Source organism: Engraulis encrasicolus, chromosome 24 (genome assembly GCF_034702125.1).
Source record: "Engraulis encrasicolus isolate BLACKSEA-1 chromosome 24, IST_EnEncr_1.0, whole genome shotgun sequence".
In the NCBI taxonomy this organism is placed as follows: Eukaryota; Metazoa; Chordata; class Actinopteri; order Clupeiformes; family Engraulidae; genus Engraulis; species Engraulis encrasicolus.
Window position 1 is genome coordinate 1,297,608 of NC_085880.1, and position 21,227 is coordinate 1,318,834.

Here is a 21,227-nt window from a genome sequence, read left to right on the forward strand (position 1 = left end):
GTGTGTGTGTGTGTGTGACTATAGGGCTGACAAGGCAATTGAACTCTACAAACAGCTGAAGGCCAAGTGTAAAAGTAAGTAGATCTCATTGACGTGTGTGTGTGTGTGTGTGTGTGTGTGTGTCTGTGTGTGGTGTTTTATGCCTGAGTTTACCATCCTCACAATAATATTTAATGGGAGTGCACTGGTTAATTACTCCCCCCACCAACCTGGCGGGTCGGGACTCGAACCGGCAACCTTTGGGCTACAACTCTGACGCCCTAACCGTGTGTGTGTGTGTGTGTGTGTGTGTGTGTGTGTGTGTGTGTGTGTGTGTGTGTGTGTGTGTGTGTGTGTGTGTGTGTGTGTGTGTGTGTGTGTGTGTGTCTCGCAGTGCCTGACCCTCAGCACGGCTACAGTGACAGCTCAGAGATGGTGAAGGTGATCGTGCAGACAGTCCAAAACCAAGACAAGGTCCTCAGAGACCTCTACTCACACCTCAGGTAACACACACACACAAATACACGCACGCACGCACACACACGCACGCACGCACATATGCAGGACCAAGACCTCTACTCACACCTCAGGACACAAACACAAAAAACTAAGACAAGGTCCTCAGAGACCGCTACACTCACCTCAGCTCAGCTATGGCATGCACGCAAGATATTGGCCTATAAATATGACCTCATGCTTTGTGTGTGTGTGTGTGTCAACAGTAAGATCCTCTCAGTAAGCAGAAGATTCAAATTATTTTCTTGGAGTATAGAAAAAAAAGTATAGATAAAAAAAACCAGACATAGCCACACAGTACATACTCACACACACTGCAGCTCTTCCCCACCAAGATCATAGACCTGTTCCCTAAGATCGGCGTGCATGCGTGCGTGTGTGTGTGTGAGTACATCTACAGTAAGATCCTCCTCAGTAAGCAGAAGACCATAGACCTGTTCCCTAAGATCGAGCATTTCTTGTGTGTGTGTGCACGTACATGCGTCCGTGTGTGTGTGTGTGTGTGTGTGTCTACAGTAAGATCCTCCTCAGTAAGCAGAAGATCATAGACCTGTTAGATCGAGCATTTCTCGTGTGTGTGTGTGTGTGTGTGTGTGTGTGTGTGTGTGTGTGTGTGTGTGTGTGTGTGTGTGTGTGTGTGTGTGTGTGTGTGTGTGTGCGTGTGTGTGTGTGTGCGTGTGTGTGTGTGTGCGTGTGTGTGTGTGTGTACCTACAGTAAGATCCTCCTCAGTAAGCAGAAGATCATAGACCTGTTCCCTAAGATTGTGTGTGTGTGTGTGTGTGTGTGTGTGTGTGTGTGTGTGTGTGTGTGTGTGTGTGTGTGTGTGTGTGTGTGTGTGTGTGTGTCTACAGTAAGATCCTCCTCAGTAAGCAGAAGACCATAGACCTGTTCCCCAAGATCGAGCATGTCTTGTGTGTGTGTGTGTGCGTGTGTGTGTGTGTCTGCAGTAAGATCCTCCTCAGTAAGCAGAAGATCATAGACCTGTTCCCTAAGATCGAGCATTTCTCGTGTGTGTGTGTGTGCACGTGCGTGTGTGCGTGTGTGTGTGTGTCTGCAGTAAGATCCTCCTCAGTAAGCAGAAGATCATAGACCTGTTCCCCAAGATCGAGCGTGTGTGTGTGTGTGTGTGTGTGTGTGTGTGTGTGTGTGTGTGTGTGTGTGTGTGTGTGTGTGTGTGTGTATCACATTCTGTCCTAAAAAACAAGTCCATATCAGAAGAAATCCTCATTTTTGCAATCAAAGCAAGACTACAATGCCTCCCAACTAGATACAATTTGGCAACATGGTACCCCTCACAATTCAACCCAAATTGCATATGGCATACACATGGTCACGAGAATGAAACTGTAGCCCACATTCTAAATGGATGCCATTATTACAAAGGACAGTATGTGGCCAGGCACGACCGCCTTGTCAGTCTGGTTGCAAAAGACTTGAAAAATGTTAACCTTGGATATGACTGCAATTTTTTCCTACACAATACTGTGAAAATGGACTGGTTTAACCATAACCATGATGCTGATAATGACTATTTTAAAAACATCCCAAATACTCCAGACATTGTAATGGTAAACACTTCAGATAATTCTGTGCTTATTATTGAGGTTGCGTGCTGTTTTGATTTTTACATGGACACCTGCTATTATTCCAAGCTACTGAAATACCAACCACTACAGGAACGCATCCTCCAGCTGGGATATCAATGCAAATTAATAGTCCTAATTTTTGGTAGCTTAGGCCACATACACAAGAATGTTGTCAGAGGACTGCAGATTGCGAGACTGCAGAAAGGGAGCGCAAAAACACTAGCAAAATTTTGCTCTGTTTCAGCTATAATAGGTAGCATGCAAATATGGAGACGAAGATGTTTTGTTTATCCTTGAATGATGTTTCATCTTTTGTAACAACAATGCTGGCATAAGTAAGTGTGTAAGTCTTTTAAAATCTGCCAGCCTGTCAATAGCCTATTCCAAAATATTTGGATCTTGTACCTTAATGCTTGTCTCTTGGGTCCAAATAAAAGTAATCAAATGTGTGTGTGTGTGTGTGTGTGTGTGTGTCTGTCTGTCTGTCTGTCTGTCTGTCTGTCTGTCTGTCTGTCTGTCTGTCTGTCTGTCTGTCTGTCTGTCTGTCTACGTCTACAGTAAGATCCTCCTCAGTAAGCAGATCATAGACCTGTTCCCTAAGATTGTGTGTGTTTGTGCGTGTGTGTGTGTGTGTGTGCCTACAGTAAGATCCTCCTCAGTAAGCAGAAGATCATAGACCTGTTCCCCAAGATCGAGCGCGTGCTGGAGGCCATAAAGGAGGCTGACGGCACGGTGGTCCAGATGCAGATCAAGAGGCAGAGGGAGTTCTGGCACCTGCTCAAGATCGCATGCGTGAGTCACCTTAGACAGTCCCTCCAGTTTTTCGCGATTCAGCGATCGCGTGGATTCATGCAAATTCAATGATATTCCGCATAATTTCACGATGCCGCGTAATTCCTGTAAAGCTGCATTTTTCCCGCAAAATTTCCCCTTTGTCCCCTTCAACATTCTGGAGTTTATAGGCAGCTGGCATCCAGCATGTTGCATTGCTGCCACCTAGGCCTACTGTTCAAACTTCAGTGACACTAAATGTGCAGTAGAGGTGCGCGGCTGACGTAGGCTATTATTTCATCCGCAACCGCTTCTCAGAATTTCTAATCCACCCGCCCTAATATTTTTAATTCAATTTCCAAAACCGAATCCGCCCGCCATCCGCCTATTTGTTTTTTGTATTTAAGATGCCTGAGGCACATAGTCGATCGTCTTTTTCAAGCAGTGCAGGTCATTTACATCTTGCCAGCCTATGTTAAAGAGCAACTTTCGCGGGAAACCTCTTTTTGTCACTCATTTTAAAATGTGGTAGCTCACAGCAAGCCGTATGAGTATGCGCCATGCCAAAGTGTAATTCGATCTGCGTGCCCTGCACTGGTCACTGACGGGCCAGCCCACTTTGAGAGACGGACAAATGAGTGCTTGTGAAATGGCCAAACTTTAGTACGTCACTCGGTCGTAAACCTCGCCCATAGCCATGTATGGTATGTAAAAATAAAAAAAAACCGTCGCCCATCCCCGCCCACACACTCATCCACCCCCGCCCCCTAGCAAAGAACTTGAGCCAACTGAAATTAGCTACCAGAGGCTAACAACTGCGCGACGGAGGCGATTTTGGAATTGAAATCATGGCAGAACAAGCACGCTCATGTTTTATGTGTGGGGGTAAAACCACTTCCATGTTCCACTTGCCCAAGGATGAAGACCTGAAGAAGAAATGGTTGGAGTTTATCTTTGGATCAATACCAACATCGTACCCCAAGTCATTGGTTGTGTGTGCTAACCATTTCCAAGATAGTGACTTCGCCAATCTGGGAGCATACAACAGTGGGTATGCATCGAAGCTGGTGATGAAGCCAGGATCATCACCATCTGTAAGGTCAACCACAACTTCACAAGCCGTAAGTGAAATGATATCTAACGTTTTCTTGATATAACTTTCTGTAGCATGCATTGTGGTCACACCGTCTGTGCTTCTGCTAACAGTTGACCCAGGCGTGAACTAAAGTCATACAACAATATGATCAATTTGTTTGTGCAACTTAGTCAAGAGCAAGGAGACAACCCAGCGTTTGCCCTAGTACCACTACAGAACTAAACTATGTCTTTTCAAGCAAGATTTCATGAGAAGACATTGTCTGTTTTCATACCGTAGTAGGGCATTGCTAGTACTGCCTTTGCTCAGCTCTCGCAAAACACAGTCAATGATATAGCCTATCGGACTTTCGAGGGGAAATTCACCCCATTATATGGATAGATAGGGTATGTCATACGAGGCTCTGTCTGGTCGGGTTTGCTCTTTACTCAAAACGTTGCTATATATTGCGATCAATGCATCCGTCTTCTCAATGCAAGCCGATGGATGGTTCAGCCACACATTCAAAATGAACGAGAACCTAGACAGCTTTACCGTTTATCATTTGCCAATGCTAATTTGTTTTATCGATCAATGTTCTTCTCGCCGTGAAACTTGTGTTTGAAGTGACCTCATGGAGAATACCGTTGCTCACTTCGGTGTAATTCTGCGTATGTATTGCTCTATGTGTCGTTTGATCACGCGTGTATACTTTTTGTCTTACAGGGTAGCTCTACAGCACAGGCATCGTTGTCTCGCCCATCGTACCATGCTAGCACCCAAACAGAACCACCTCCACCCCCCCCTAGAAGACCGACGCGTTGTACACAGCTTTCGGAGGGAACACTACACATACGTCATTATAGGAGCAAAGGTTGGTATTGTGCCAGAAACATAGTTGTTGTGTTATGATACGTGCTGTGTGCGAATGGAAATGTATTACGAAAAGCCTATATTCCGGAGATTGCATTGTGTGTGCCTTATTTGGCTGAGCGTTTTGTCATTGTACAGTTTTGTGCAACGTACTGTAGGCCAAAAATGTCTTCAAGCAGCTGAACCACTCTTCATTCATCTGTGTGTGTGTGTGTGTGTGTGTGTGTGTGTGTGTGTGTGTGAGAGAGAGAGAGAGAGAGAGAGAGAGAGAGAGACTAAAAGTATGTAAGCATTTACTTTATGGTTATTTCCCTTGGGATTAATACATGTTTCTTTCTTCTTCTCTACTCTACTCTCACTTGTCTGTAACTCATTGTTTTGATGTAGAGACCCAGTGCCATTTCAGCGACACAAAGAAAAGCGTCCAGACAAATACAGATGCACCATCATTGGGCCCATCAACTTCAACCCCCTCATTGGGCCCTTCAACCTCAACACCGTCCACAACACCCATCAAGAGTGGTCCAAGGCCAAACAAAAGACCTAGGTTGGAGGAGGAGGAGGAGGAGGAGGAGGAGGAGAGCATTGCAGCACCACCTGACCCCCTTGATAAAACCTATGACCCAGAACAGTCGATGACCACTGTAGGCGAATCCTCACATCTCTCGTATGTGTTACAGCCTGTTATTTCATCACATCTGTACATGAGAATGTCTGTAATAACAGTTGTACTGGCTGACTAATGATTATGCCAATTCTCTCTTTAATGTCTTCCAGTGGTACATCTTCAACATCTTCACCTGGATACAACGACAACAAATACATAGTGTTTGAGAAGAACCTCATGGAGCTGTTTGAGAAATGTCCAAACTGTCGCCGTGCAGCCGAGGTGAAGACTTTCAGACGGGGAACTTTTTTATCCGTTGACCAAAGATGCCACCACTGCAATTTCATCAAGCACTGGGAAAGCCAGCCATTGATGGGGAGCTCACCTGTAGGCAACCTCCAATTGTCAGCAGCTGTATACTGCACAGGATCATCTTTTAATCAAGTGCAAAAGGTAAAGTGCATTATGCATTTCAGGGTTACTGTGGGTCGGGGGGTACAGCCCTCTCTTGTTTATTCCACTGCCTCTCAGCCAACCCTTCCCCCGGTCGTTGACGGGCTACTTGTCACCCCTATCTCTACTGCTCCACTTTTTGGTTGTTGTGTACCGTTTGAAGGATACGAGTACCAGGTTACTTAGGGATATCATCAGGAGGGCAGCATCACTGTAGCATGACTTATAACTATCTAACTGACATAGTGTAACTGTCATAAAATGGAATGTATCCATTAGGTGCGTGCACAAGTAAAAATGTCTCACGTGAGTCATGTCATTACAGAAACATTACACAAATGTTCTACACACACTGCATGTGAATGCTTGTGAACAACTGATATTTCTTTATATGAAGTACCTATTTGCTGTCCTTTTTCCTTTCTAGGTCTTTAAAGCCATGCGGCTGCGAAACATAAGCTACTCTTCATTCCGTAGACATGCAACCCGTTACATTGAGCCAGCTGTAATACACAAATGGCACCAGTATCAAGATGGTGAATTGGAGTCCCTAAGGCACCAAAAACTCAAGCTTGGGGGTGACATGAGAGCAGATTCACCAGGTAAGACTCTTACAATTAGAGACACATGTAGCTGTATCCAGTTGTTTAGTAAAATAAAGCTATCACCTACTAATTTTAATCATGACTTTGTCATTTCTCCACCATGTCAACTTTAAAGGACACTGTGCAAAATACGGGACATACAGTTTGATGAATATGGAAAACAACAAAATCATTGCTCTTCAATTGGTTCAGGTGAGAGTTATCAGTTATATGCAATGTGACATCTTGAAAGAGTATTCTCATTTACCCATAACTGTACACAAAACTGACACACACAATTTCTGGTAGTGAAGTAAATGTTGTATGTCTTTTGCATTTTGTTTACAGAGCAATGAGGTTGGCGGGAGTCACAACATGGAGAAAGAAGGACTTATAAGAGGCTTGCAGTTGTTGGACTCCAAGGGCATGACTGTTGATTACATCGTCACCGACCGCCACCCACAGATTCAGAAGTTCTTGCGGGAAAAGAAAATAACGCACTACTTTGATGTCTGGCATTTGGAAAAAGGTATGTCTTGTGCTGACTAAAATGGAACAATAATAGTACTTGCCACATTATATGCTTATATATTGACTGAATGTCTGTATACAAATAACTTTTCTTTTCTTATTTGAATATTTTTTTTAACTATCAGGTCTATCCAAGAAAGTTAGCAAGGTGGCCAAGGAGAAAGACTGCGAGGTGATCCAAAAGTGGCAACGAGGAATCAGCAACCATGTCTACTGGTGCGCAACATCCTCAACTTCAGGCTCTGAGAAGGTTGCAAAGTGGACATCTCTGTTTAACCACATGCAAGATCAACATGTCCATGAAAACCCTGAATTCCCTAAATGTCTGCATGCTGAACGCAAGAGCAACGCAAAGAAAAAGTGGCTTAAACCAGGTTAGTAATGTCATATTGCACTCCCTATGTATTGTGACAATGTAATGACACTGCACAGCCATTTACCTTTTGAATCATCCTCTAAGGTTCCAAGGCCCTCCTCAAAATGGAGAAGGTACTGGTCAACAAGAGGGTTCTCGGTGACGTGGAGAGACTAAGCTCGCGGTACCAGACATCTACGCTTGAGGCATTTCACAGCGTCATCTTGCGCTTCACGCCCAAAAATGTTGTCTTCCCTTTCATTGGGATGCTGTGCAGGTATGTTTGATCTGTATATGTATTTAACACCATGTTTAACCCTCTGGAGTCTAAGACCCCCCTGTGGGAATATTGGCAGCATCAGCCTCCTAGCCCATACCTATCACTATTCACATGCTAAGTTCCAGGTGATTCAGTGGCTGTGTGCGCCCCTGTTAAGCCACTGACAATTAGCACATGGAAATGGGAGGTGGGGGCACTCCCCCACATATGTGTTACACTTGCATCCAATTACTTTTCAGCTGAAATAGTTACTGTCTCCATTTACAATTACATTTTTACACTTTGTATTGAAACAATTGTTTATGACTGTTCTGTTTACCTTTATGCAGTCACCACTTATGTTTACAAGGTTCAAACTTCAAAAGTATTGGCTCTATAGTGTATATTTGAAAATGCAAGATCCAAAAGGGAAAATGTGTTGTTTTCTCTGTTATTGTAACCAACAACAAAACTTTTCTTTGGTTGTTACCAATTACAATTTCTTTTTTTACATACAGTTAGATATCATCCTACTATGCTCTTGGCATGCCTAAGCAATAGTGGCAATATTGACTCATCATTACAATCTTTGACTTCTTTCAGACAATATCTGGCCGCACTCCATTTCAACGAGAATTCAAATCGCACCCAGGCAAAAACAACTGCTGGGACCCTGAAGTACAGCATTCATTTCCCAAAGGCGAAAAAGGGGGGGTACACAGTAAAACCAATGAAGTCGCAAGCAACACAGGGTATGTATCCCAACCAATTTATTATATATATATGAAAAACAAATGTAACAAAACAAGAAGACATATATTTACGATTAAAAATCTTGTCCAGGTTATGTCCAAGAGCTGATCTCTCTACTCTTCGAGGACGTGATTCCAAGACCCCAGCCTTACCAGGAGGAGCTCAGAAAGATTCCTGTTCCTGCCAACCTGTCTGCTGCGTTTCACCATCCTCCAGTTGCTGAAGCTGTGGCTGCATACCAGTCCAGGTTCAAGAAAGGGCAGCCCTGAAGTCAAGATATTGGCCCTCTGTCTCTGGGTACTTTTGTTGGATTCTTCGGACAACACAGGATGGATGTGATGACCACTGAACTTTCCTTCCTAAGTAGCCCCAGCACGAACATTCGAAACATCTGTATGCCAGATGCTTGCAACGCCTGAAAGAGATTATAATGTAATTTATTTGTATATTACTTGTTTTTTTCCCATTGCTTGACCACTTTTTTAATTGATGTATATAGATTGTGTGCATGTAAAAATGCAAATAAAATTTCAATTTGACTTTTCCCTAAAAAGTAGAGCACAGTGTTGAGTATTATTGAGTGTGCTCATTAACACTTGTTTCTTTCAGCAAATAAGTATAGAACACCATACTGAAAATACTGTTATTGATAAGAGTGGTGCTTTTTGTTCTAGCTGCCTCACACGTGCACCTATTGCTGTAGGCTTATTCAATTCAATTCAATTTATTTGTTTAGGGGGAAAGGCCCTTGAGATAGGATATCTCGTTTTCGAGGGGGTCCCAATGCACATGGAAACTTGTGAACACCCATACGCAGTTCAATGTGCATTTAGAGCATGCTGAAGTGCATAGGCTATGTGTAGGCAGACTGGCTCCAGTCCTGGACGATGGAACATGCAGGAGTGGGGGTGTCTTTCATTCTTGTAATCACCTAAATAGTTAAATGTAAATGTAAACACACTGCTCAATAGAAAAAGGTCATGTCATTGTTAGTAAGTCCCCTTGCAGCATACTACATTAATGTGTATGAATATCAAGATGGGAATAAAAACCTGTGAACCTTTGTCAGCAATTTACCTTGACAAGATAACCTGGGAAATCTCCTGTCAGCAGACATGTTCCTCTTCTGTTTGGCATTTCTTCTCAGTTCCAGGTGCACCTGGAAAATGCAGGCAGGCACATATTTGTTTAATCAGACATGCCCCCTGCTATAAATGTGTTGTTACCAGATGGCCAAAGCCTGTACTGTAAAGGCCTTGTGTTGTGTAGTAGTAGCAAGTCTTTTCATTAACAGTGTTGCACTGCCTTCTATAAATGTGTTGTTACCAGATTGCCAAAGCCTGTAATGCAAAGGCCCTGTGTTGTGTAGTAGCAGCAAGTCTTTTCAATAACAGTGTTGCACTGGCGGCACATCGTATCATTGGTCCTTGGATTAGAACACTGACGAATGGTCTTATAACCATGGTATTGTTAACGTCATTTGAAATAAAAGTATTGATGGAAATGTGAACTTCAAAAGACGGGCTGCCTAGCTCACACCCGCACCGTAGCACCAGCCTTTCAGAGATCTGAGTAACAACATTTGGGTTTGTTTTTGTGAAAGTTAGCAACCAAATTAAGACCAACAAGCTATTTCTATTTTTATGGCCGTGATCATGGAATTGTAACAATCCTATGATCGTTTTTACAAAGTTGTAACGGTAAACAGAGTGTTGCGCTATCCTGAATTCAGTATGGAGCAGTAGGATAACCTACATTAGCCAGATTGGCTGACATAATATGAATGCGAACCATATAAATTCACATTAACGCTAATCTGCCAGACCAGTGACTGACAGCATAAAGAACGAATCGTTATTAGAATAGGCTATGTTTGTTCAAGTTAACTGAAATTCCATGCAGGATAATGATGATGGAGAGAGAGGTGGATATTACCATTGGGATACGGTCATGTACAAATGACGAGTGGTTGTTGCTCGACACAATCTTCGTCCTCGTCCGATTCAGGGTCGTAAATGTAGGGTTGTATCTCCGAAGACATGTTGTAACCGCAAAATCCAACAAACTGACAGCAATCGGTGGAATGCAAGAAAGAAACGTCGGCCAGTGCAGGCACAGATCGAAAACGAATAGCTGCAGCCTCAAACAGCTCAGCGGTCCACCAGCAGTGACGTTGTGGAACTAGTGTACCACGTGACTGTTTTCTCACACCAATCAGATTTTTGTTGTTGTCGCGTCATTGGTATCCATGAGGGAAACCGGAACGGGCAGTCGTTTGCCTCAAAGGCAATTTCTAGCTCACACAAAACAGCGTGAAACAAGAAAACTAGGACTTTTTTTTTCAAAGTAACGATGCACAATGCATTCAGTCATAGGGATGACCACAGCAATATGTGTATTTGTGCATAATATAACGGTGGGAGTTGCTCTTTAAAAAAATCTCTAACTTATATTCATCAGATCCAGCTGTCCATCAAAATTGCTTGGTTGTTGAAATCTGTTGTGAGCTATGGCCGATTCCCAAATTGTCTCCCATCGCACAACGTGAACGTTGAAACGTGTGGTTGCTTTAATGCAGCCTACATTTTAACAGTTTAAATACCTCCAGTCCAAGCAGCACAATCGAAACTATTGGCTATCTAGCTTACAAGTTTGGCTGGTATCCAATACGACGAGTCAAGTGACAGTATGGTCTTGCGAAGAGTGCAGAGAATTATGTCGCGCGCGCGTGTGTGTGTGTGAGCGAGAGAGGGAGAGAGAGGGAGCGATTCCAAACTTGTCTCCATCCATCGCACAACGTGAAAGTTAACGTGTAGGCCCTATGCTTTAATGCAGCCTAAATTGTACCAGTTTTGCCTCCTCTACAAGCAGCACAATCGAAACTATTGGCTATCTGGCTTGCAAGTTTGGCTGCTCTATCCAACAAGATCAGTCAAGTGACATAGGTCTTGCGAAGAGTGCAAGCGTCGCTTGTGTGTGTGTGAGCGAGAGAACTAGAGAGAGCGAGAGAGAGGCGCTTTTCAAAAGCACTCTGCAGAAAGGGCAAGGCGATGTATATGACAAAATGCAGCTTATTTTAGTTAAGTAGACATCAGGAAAGTATTTTGTTTAATGGCAAAGCCGGTTCATATTGCTCTGAAAGACACTGAAGTCTATGCCTATATTTTAATGGGTTTACGCGCGCGAGGTCACCTAACTGTAGTGACACCCGGTGCTATTACGAGAGGAAAACGATAGCACTTGGGCAAACAGTAAAGTCAGTTTAGCCATGCATACCTGCCTATGATGAACCAGTTTTGTTGTTTGAAAAAACACTCTTCCCGGCGCTAAAGCAAACTGTCATTTCTGACTGACCCAGATGAAATAGCATGCACGGAACTCCACGATTGAGATGACATCGCATAGGCTATATTTCCCACCGCTTATCACAGTAGCCGACAGTGAAACATTGTTCTTATGAAGCTGGCGGGAGACGTGCACATCTTAAGCCTGCTTAGACTGATTGTGGTTTTCAGTTACCAAAAAAACCCAGAAAGGGGTGCAAAATCTTTGCAAAAAATGAGAAAATCCCGCAAAATCTTTGCAAAAAATGAGAAAATGCCGCCACAAAATCAGACATTTTGACCGCAAAAATCACAAAATCCCAGTGCAAAATCCTGGAGGGACTGCTTAGACCTCTGCTAATGACCCCTAATGACCTTGACAACATCACATGCTCAAGATCGCATGCGTGAGTCACCTTTGACCTCTGCTAATGGCCCCTAATGGCCTTGACAACATCACATACTCAAGATGGCATGCATTGATCACCTTTGACCTCTGCTAATGATCTTAATGATGTTAACCTCACCTGTTCCGAATCGTATGCGAGACTGTCATTTGACCTCTACCAAATACCAAATTTAGTGAGAGTTTACCAAGAGCCGCTCACTTTCGCTAGCCTAGCACCAGCGACCTCTTGAATTATATGGATTGCTTGGAATATTTTTTTTACATCACCTTAAATAGCTTTCTGGAATGTGTTCAAGATTTACTCAGAACTTTATCCCTTGATGTTTGTGTATGTGCGTGTGCGTGTGCGTGTGCGTGTGCGTGTGTGTGTGTGTCCACAGGCCCAGAATACCAGTCGCAGCTCTATGAGTGGAGGAGGGGACGTTATTGGCTCGCTGGACTGGAGTTCCACCTCTCAGCCACACACCCACGCATCACAGGCCTCGCCCATATCACCTGGGCCCGCCTCCAGCCCCCTGCGCTCCTTACCAGGCCCTGATCACATGTGAGAGGCCACAACACACACACACACACACACACACACACACACACACACACACACACACACACACACACACACACACATACAGAATAATGTTTAAAAACACACAAAATTGTATTTGATAATTGCTAAAATAGATAGTTCAGTCCGGTAGAGAAAATAATTTCAGCTCAGTATCATAAATAAAAACGGTTTCACTTTTAGGCCTGTCGTCACCTACCGTTTGGGAGAATCCCCCGCTATTGGCGCCCTCTGCTGGCGGGAGCTGCACCAAGCAGTGCTAAATACAATAAACACCATGGTCTCTCTCTCTCTCTCTCTCTCTCTCTCTCTTTCTCTCTCTCCTAGTGAATGGAGTGTCTAACCTCTCTCTCCCCCCTCTCCGCTAGTGATGGTGTACCTAACTTCTCTCTCTCTCTCTCTCTCTCTCTCTCTCTCTCTCTCTCTCTCTCTCTCTCTCTCTCTCTCTCTCTCTCTCTCTCTCTCTCTCTCTCTCTCTCTCTCTCTCTCTCTCTCTCCGCTAGTGATGGCGTGCCTAACCTGTTAGCTGAGAACCAGAGGTATTTGAGCCAGCTGACCAGCCTACTGCAGGACACCACCAACGACAACAAGACAGACAGCATCATGGTACACATCTGTGTGTGTGTGTCTGTCTGTCTGTCTGTCTGTCTGTCTGTCTGTCTGTCTGTCTGTCTGTCTGTCTGACTGCTTTAAATCAGGCATGCATGTGTGTAATGTGTAAATCGTGTGTGTTGTGAGTCATGTGTGTTTGTAGTCAGTGTGTTTGTGCTTTGTGGCTAATGTGTGTGTAATGTGTGTTTTGTGCTTGTCCACAGGATCAGGATTGGAGTTGGACAAGATACGAGTCCATCATCTCTAAGCCCCAACACATCTAGAGACGCAGCACACGGCACCACTGGTGGAGGGAATGAGTAGGGGGTGAAGATCCACAAGCCTTTCGTCTCAATGCGTGTGTATGTGTGTTTGTGTGTGTGTACGTATGTGTGTGTGAGAGAGCGAGAGAGATAGAGAGAGATGGGGAGAGTGAGTTAAGGGGGCGTTAGGACACACAAGTCTTGATATCCAAGTACCTTTAGAATTACACACAGCCGTCGTGTGTGTGTGTGTGTGTGTGTGTGTGTGTGTGTGTGTGTGTGAGTGTGTGAGTGAGTGAGTGAGTGAGTGAGTGAGTGAGTGAGTGAGTGAGTGAGTGAGTGAGTGAGTGAGTGAGTGTGTGAGTGTGTGAGTGAGTGAGTGAGTGAGTGAAAGTATGAGTGTGAAAGAGAGAGGTCAAAAGACACCCCCTTCCTCCATCTTTCACATGTAACAAGATCTGTGACATTTTGAGTGGACCTGTGAGCCTTTGGACCTGTGGACCTTCGAAAAGGAGCACTTGCCACTTCAACAGATACACACTCACACACACATTCGCACACACACTCTTATATACTTCCATAGATACAAGCATATTTATTCTCTTGTATGTCCTTTTGAGGGGAGGAGGATACTGTCGAGGTGTATTCGGTGAAATGTAAGTAGGGGAGAACTGAATTGTGGGTAATATTCACAGGCTTGGAACGACCTGTGAGCATACTGTAGACATATAGACGACACAGCACATGGGGTGACGGATGATGTGTTAAAGGGGTATGCCACTATTTTGGGGCTTAATACAGTTAAAGTGTTGGCTGGGGTTTATAAAGGTGGTTAAGTGTCTTATTTTTTGTGCTTTAAATCAAGTTAAAAGAGGGAGTATGTAGCTAAGCTAGTGAAAGTCAATGGATCACTGTAGCATGTAGCATGCTACACGGATGCATTGACTTTCACTAGCTTAGCGACATGCTCCCTCTTTTAACTTGTTTTAAAGCAAGACAACGGCTTACATGAAAAATAAGACACTTTACCACCTTTATAAACCCTGGCCAACGATTTTAACTGTATTAAGCCCCAAAATAGTGGCATACTCCTTTAAAACCATAGACTATGCGAGTGAGTCACCTGCATGTATACTGCAGATGCAGAGCACCAGATGTCGCATTCGTCCTTTTGACGTGTGTTAATACCGGGACGCCACCAAACCTGTACAGGGCTCCTTTTTAACATTGTCAACATAGATGTTTCACACTGTCAACAAAGACGTAACAGCCCCCTACAGGATGGTTTACACCAGGGGTGGGGAACCTTTTTTATTGAAAGGGCCTTTTCACCTTCCTCCAAGAAGACAAACCAGGATTTTCCTCCTGCACTTTAGGCCTATATTGAAGGCTGCCACCTTTACAACACACTCCACCTTCTCTGGGACCCCTGAAATATAACTTAATTGTATTGCAAATGTCATTTCTAAGATACCTTTACAAAACATGTCATATTTCATGTGAATTTGCATAACATTAAAAATGATATTATGAACATAATTATTATATCATAAAGAGACATTGGTTCCCCACACCTGGTTTACGCATTGCCTTGGTGTCATATTTATGGTAATTCAAACAGCGTCACGCCTGTACCAAAATGGTGGCACCCGGGATTAGCATAACAGCAGTCAACGCTGCATTTACTGTTCCATGTCTATGGTGTATGTCTATGCCTCTATGTGCACAGAAGGGGAGCACTTTAACGTGTCATGTGTGCATCTCTCTCTCTCCATGGAGACGGGTGGCGACAGTGTGATGCGAGCCGTGGGTGTTGGCCTGTGACAGCATTCTGGCCAATAGGATGAGCCGAATGTTGTTACTGCCAAGATGTTGGAACCAAACATTTAATTCTGATGTGCTGAACAGCTGAACCATGTCTTGACTTTCTGTATCCTCTATTGATCATGAAGCTCTGAGAAATAAAAACGCATACTTTATGTAAAACTGGCTTGTCACATGTGTAATGGGGTGTTATCACATTTGTGTTAGATTTACAGTTTCAAACGAGCACTTTTCTTTTTATCTACTGTTTTTTTAATTACTTTATTGCAAGTTATTTCAACAACAACAAGCTTTTCTTCTGGTCACCTTAGTTTAAACTTGCAGCCATTTTGTTTTTGCTCCACCCCCCCCCCCCCCATAGACAGTGTTGACATGAAGGGAGACAAGTGAAAAAAGAAAATAAATAAAAGTTAATAAGTAATGGAGCAAATAAAATAAATCTGCACTTCAGCAGCTTACATGTGTTGATACATCTTACATTGTTCATGCAGAGAGAGAAAGCAGAAAGAACTCCCCAAGAGAAAAGACAAGGGGAGAAAAGAGATTTTCTCTCTTTATCTGCTGTTAAGGTACAGAAACTGTGTCAGGTATTGGCAAACATGATCAATACAGAGATAAATGATATCACTTGTCATCAATGCAAAACAAGGTGGCATCAAGTCTGGTCTCCAAAATGGGCTTGACTTTCCATTGAGTTGCATTAATTGGGCACAATTGTGATGAAGCAGTACTGCTTTTGCTAGGCAGTAAGCATGAGCACTCTGCCAGTTTGATGCATTCTGCTTAGAATTTTCTAACCACAATGCATCAAATGCGCAATGCACGCTGCCTAGCAAAAGCAGCACTGCTTCATCACGATTGTGCCCCTTCTCAGTCTCCTAAAGGGGTATGTCTGCCTTAGGATTGTAGCTCAGAACCTTACGTCAGCTTGATTCATGGAGAAATTCCTTTTGAATCAGTAATTTCTGGTATTGGACCTACAGCAGACTGGACTGGGAAATCCCATGCTGCTTTGCACAACCGTTCTTGATCTGAAAGACAGCAAAATCTACCCTCAGTGAGGGTTCCAGATCATGATCTCTGTCTCTCCAATCTGACAGCAGAGGGGTGTGGAAAAGCGAAGACTGTAGTTTGTTTGAATACAACTGACACGATTGGCTAATGCTACGTATGCCGAATGATACACACGCCCCCTACGCCCTTGGTCTCCAAACAAAGGCCCGCGGGCCAAATCCGGCCCGGGCATGGCAGACATTTGGCCCGCCATGAGCTCAGAACAAATGGAAACATAACTGTGTGTGATTTTCGATTACTAAAACTTCAGTGGGTCATATCTCTCCAAAGCATTCACATAGAGTTAGATCTTTTGCTAACAGACTCTCATAACAGACATTGACAAGAAGGGAAAACGGAAAAGCGAAATTCTGTTCTCTGTCCAGACATCTAACTTGTTTCTCATTGGGTTGGCCCGCAGGCTCACTTGCTCTACATAATTTGAGGCTTGGAGAAAAATAATTGGAGACCACTGCCTTATGGGATTTACAGTAGGCCTACTGCAATGGTGACGTGCACTGCTTGCCATGCCTCTTTATAGGGGTGTGGGAGTATTGTTTGTTGACTGTCTTTCTGTCTGCCTGTCTGCAAGATCAATTAAAGAAGAGCTTCTTCATCCATGGTCGTCTATATTACATTTCTAAAAAAAAAACATCGCTATGGAGTCCTAGATGACCCCATTAACTTTTGGGCAAAATCAGGTCAAGGTCACCGATCAGGTCAGAAGGTCAGAATTGAAACAGTTTTTTTAATGGCAGTGGTTCTCAACCTTTTTAGAACGCCCACTGGACCTCATCCTAAGCCTTCGAAACGCCCCATTGACCTTACCAGAAGTCTGCCAACGCCCCCTTTAGTATTAAAAAATGTAATGGACTAATGCCCCCAATGATAACTAAGCACCGCCCCCTCTCAACTGTATCCTTCTCAACGCCCCCAAAGGTTCTCCAAGGCCCCCTAGGGGGCTGTACCTCCCCTGTTGAGAAACAGAAGTTTAATGGCAGTTTCATCAACGCTTAGATGCAGATATTTACTGTAGGCCACACAAAATACTGTATGAACTCTGACAGGGAGATAAGATTGAAAGTGACAACACGTGAGGGCCATAACATCCAGGTATAATTGCACATAGGCCTATTGGTCATTTTCTCAGAAAGGAACTCGGCACATTACTTGCTAGTCACGTACACATCATTTACAACACTGTTTGTTATAAATATATGATGAAAGAACTTAGTGTCAAAGACATGGTTGGATAATTTTTGACCAGGTTGTAGTAGAATAAATATGAAAGCGACAACCATTGCCTTTAGACAGAGGAATAGAGGTTTGCCATGAAGACTTTTGGAACTCTACTGGTATTGCTGTTCTGCTGTTTGGTGGAGACACAGACTAGAGCAGACACCATCAGTGAAAATGACATCACCATCCGCCCGTATGGTGTTGAAACACAGAGCAGAGGAACGGACCCAACACAGCAGACCGAAGGTGCAACCACAGCCTCCTCCAACCAGCAAACCTGCCAGCCGGACATCCACACCGTGCTGAGAGAGATGACCAGCCTCATCACAGAGCAGAGAGTGGAGCTCAAATACACCAAGACACAACTGGACACCGTGGAGAAGAAGGCAGAGGCCATGGAGAGCAGACTGAGGGCCAGTGAGAGTAAAGCAGAGGCAACAGAGGGCAGACTGAGAGCCAGTGAGAAGACAGTGGAAGAGCAGAAAGTGGAGCTCACACACACCAAAGCACAACTGGAGACCATGCAGAGCAGACTGGTGGCAAGTGAGATTAAATCAGAGATATTGGAGAGCAGACTGGCAACCAGTGAGAATACGGTAGAGGAGTTGAAGGGCAAACACGAGGAGCAGGCAGCAGCCGTGAGAGCTGTAGAAGGAGGCGTGAACCTCACAGGGAACCAGGTGGAGGAGCTGAGGAGGGAGACGGAGGAGAGGAGGGAGGAGAGGAGGGTGTCTTTCTCTGCCTCACTGACATCTGGTGAAGAAACCAGAGGGCCTTATCCAGACAAGACTTCCCTAGTCTACAGAAACGTCATCACTAACGTTGGTAACCACTATAACCCAAGCACAGGTACGAAGGCATCAGATATCTAGACCTTTATTTACTGTTGCTGTCTACAATAAATGCCCATGCACTGTATTGACCAAGTAGATATTAAGCTGAAAAAGTCTAGTACATACAGTAGTACTGGAGAAACAGACGTTTCAGGTCTATTTTCAATGTCTAGGCCTACTGTTTCAATATCTCCACTGATTCGCCATCTTATGTCCAGAGACTTTTTGTTACTTTCTCAGCTTTAATATACAGTATATTATATGACACTTTTAGTGTTTTCAGTGCTTCTAATTTTTTATGAGTAGACGCAGCAAACAATACACGGCCCAAACACAAGGTTCAGGTGTCTACTTTTTCGTTTTCTAACTAGATATATGAAATAACACCAATTAATCTGTGAATGTAGAGTAGAGTATTGTGTATTAATCCTGCGGGGAAATTAAGGTGTCTTGTATGTAACATACATAAATACAGTATACACGAAACATTACACACATCATTACACATATGTTCACCATATATAGCTCACTTCTTACATACATACAAACCACCTAAACCATGCCAAGCTGATCCCCTACTGTATTTTATGAAACTTACATTAGTCATGATAGTGTCTCCTCTCCAGAATATGAGAAAAGACAGAAAAAATATTATAAAGTAGGCCATTGATTTGTACCCACTTGTTTCCACAGGTGTCTTCCGAGTTCCAGTCAAAGGGGTCTACCATTTTTCTGTGTCTGTCTATGGTCCTGGTCATGCTTCCATACGCAGAGGTGTCATTCTCTTAAAAAATGGACAACGTGTTGTAACAGCTTTAAGTCATCAAGAAAGTGGGGTAGATGCATCATCTAATGGAGTTTCTCTGTCTCTTGATGTGGGAGATGTGGTCCATGTAAATCTTATGGAGAACTCACGGCTATATGATAACTCATGGCATCACAATACATTCTCAGGTCACCTGTTATTCCCAATGTAAATGTCACTGCTGACTGGGATGTCTATACGTATGAGCATCTCACTCATCTCACTATATCCAAAGAAATAATTACATTACAAGGAGAAGATTATGGGTCAGGTTAATGGCTCACTCACTGAGGCTTAGTGTGTTTGTTTGGAAGCAAGACAGGAAAATTGACATTGATTTGTGTCACATTTCTTGCACAGGGTCAATCCCATGTCAGCACAGAAATGTGAAGGTGGAGATGTAGCCTATGCATGTACTGTAGCCAAGTTTGTGAACAGACCAAATGTATTCTTGTATAAAACAGCTATTGAAAGCAAATTTTAAACTGACAGCAACAGGTGTTGAATATTTTCTTTTATTTCTGAATATTTTCTTTTCTAACCCTAACCCTGGTCAAAAACCAACAACTATATTTTGGATGGTCCCCTTTTTATGTATATTCTATGCATATCCTCATTATTAAAGCCACGGTCCTTAAACATTTGTTTTCAACAACAACAACAAAAAAAGACAAATAAAAAAAGCTCTCCATTTGGTTAGTGGTGTTCACATGGTATTGCATACCACGTCTCATACTAAAATATTTCTTCTGTTGTGTTTTATTAGCATTTATTTTTCTTTCATTTACTCATGGGCGGTCATTAAAAAAAAAAGAAGTATATTGATTACTTCTGTTTATGTTCATTTCTACTTCAGTTATAAGGCTATGCGTCCGCCTGCCAAAGATGCCAAATATATTGTAAGCTTATTTTGCACTTCAGTCACTGCTGTAGGTCTATAGTTTTTAAGTTCAGCTCACAAGAGAAGCGCTCATCATGGTCTTGACATCCTGATGGTGCATGACTGACCGTCATGATGGGTGGCTGCTTCCTACTAATGTTCACAAGAGCTCACTACATGAACCGATGTATTCAGTTCATGTTTTAAAAAAGATCGACAGATAACTATTTATATATCTTGTGATTACATTACCAGGCCCCAAGTGTGTAGTCAAACTCTCCATGTTCTATCAATGCACTGACAACTTAACAGGAAGCAAACCTCAACAGGTCATCATACACAGAATAGGCCGACCCACTTACGGTAATGATTAACAGGATTGACCATTATTTTCAGGTTAGCATTTGTTTTGTTCCTGCTCCAAGCAAAATGGCAGAAGTTTGTTTCGTATTCATTCCCTGAACCAGGTCAAGGCCTTGACATACCTGTGCAATACAGATGCAAAGTATAGTAAGATGCCCCTGACAGCTTCTACTAAAAATGATACTACACCCCATTTGTAGTAGCACCAGTAACAAAAAAATGACTCTGGACTTTGAGTTGTTTTTAAACAAAATATATGGAACGTGACCTAGTTATGCACGTGACACATTTATGGCTGCACTTACTTGATAACTGACTGCACTTAGCTTATATAAAATCACTGGCCACTTTATTAGGTAGACCTTGCTAGTGATGGGTTGGACCTTGACTGATTATCATAGACTTGCAATCGCGATTCGATCTGAAAGTGTTGCGTCACTAGGAGGGCGCAGCCTGGCTAGGTTGGACCCCCTTTTATCCTTCAGAAATGCCTTCATCTCCCCGCAACAATACTCAGTTAGGACCCTACTTAGTCATTGCAGAGTGCACAATGCTTGGTAATCACAAGACTGCCCCCTGAAAGATGCGGGGGTCCCAATACAACCCATATTACTAATAACAATGAAATAACTGAACTGGTTCAGTCCATTTTTGTGATCATCATATAGCTCTGTCTTGATCCAAAGCAAGAAAAGGACACGCACGACCCACACAAGAAAGGTCTCACCGCACAACAACA

General features: G+C 43.3%; 2 protein-coding genes and 1 long non-coding RNA gene across 3 annotated transcripts in view; 2 read left to right on the plus strand and 1 right to left on the minus strand.

Annotated features, from left to right (window-relative positions):
* chuk (component of inhibitor of nuclear factor kappa B kinase complex) overlaps window positions 1-14,306 on the plus strand; it is a 28,081-nt gene extending 13,775 nt beyond the window's left edge. Inside the window, exons 17-22 of the mRNA XM_063191753.1 lie at window positions 25-74; window positions 374-482; window positions 2,727-2,874; window positions 12,456-12,619; window positions 13,141-13,243; window positions 13,453-14,306. Of these exons, the coding sequence (XP_063047823.1) occupies window positions 25-74; window positions 374-482; window positions 2,727-2,874; window positions 12,456-12,619; window positions 13,141-13,243; window positions 13,453-13,512 (634 nt within the window). The 3' untranslated portion in view covers window positions 13,513-14,306. The remainder of the gene's footprint in view (window positions 1-24; window positions 75-373; window positions 483-2,726; window positions 2,875-12,455; window positions 12,620-13,140; window positions 13,244-13,452) is intronic.
* Window positions 3,345-8,612, plus strand: LOC134441155 (uncharacterized). Its single transcript, XM_063191343.1, has 11 exons — window positions 3,345-3,974; window positions 4,655-4,802; window positions 5,189-5,468; window positions 5,579-5,861; window positions 6,289-6,463; window positions 6,582-6,658; window positions 6,794-6,974; window positions 7,102-7,350; window positions 7,437-7,608; window positions 8,194-8,342; window positions 8,434-8,612. The coding sequence occupies exons 1-11, from the start codon at window positions 3,702-3,704 to the stop codon at window positions 8,610-8,612; spliced, it is 2,166 nt and encodes a 721-aa protein (XP_063047413.1). The 5' UTR covers window positions 3,345-3,701.
* LOC134441156 (uncharacterized) lies at window positions 8,664-10,461 on the minus strand. Its single transcript, XR_010033101.1, has 3 exons — window positions 10,279-10,461; window positions 9,421-9,502; window positions 8,664-8,758 (listed from the first exon to the last, which is right to left on the minus strand). It is a non-coding gene; the product is annotated as an uncharacterized LOC134441156 (long non-coding RNA).
* Window positions 14,307-21,227: the final 6,921 nt, after the last annotated feature.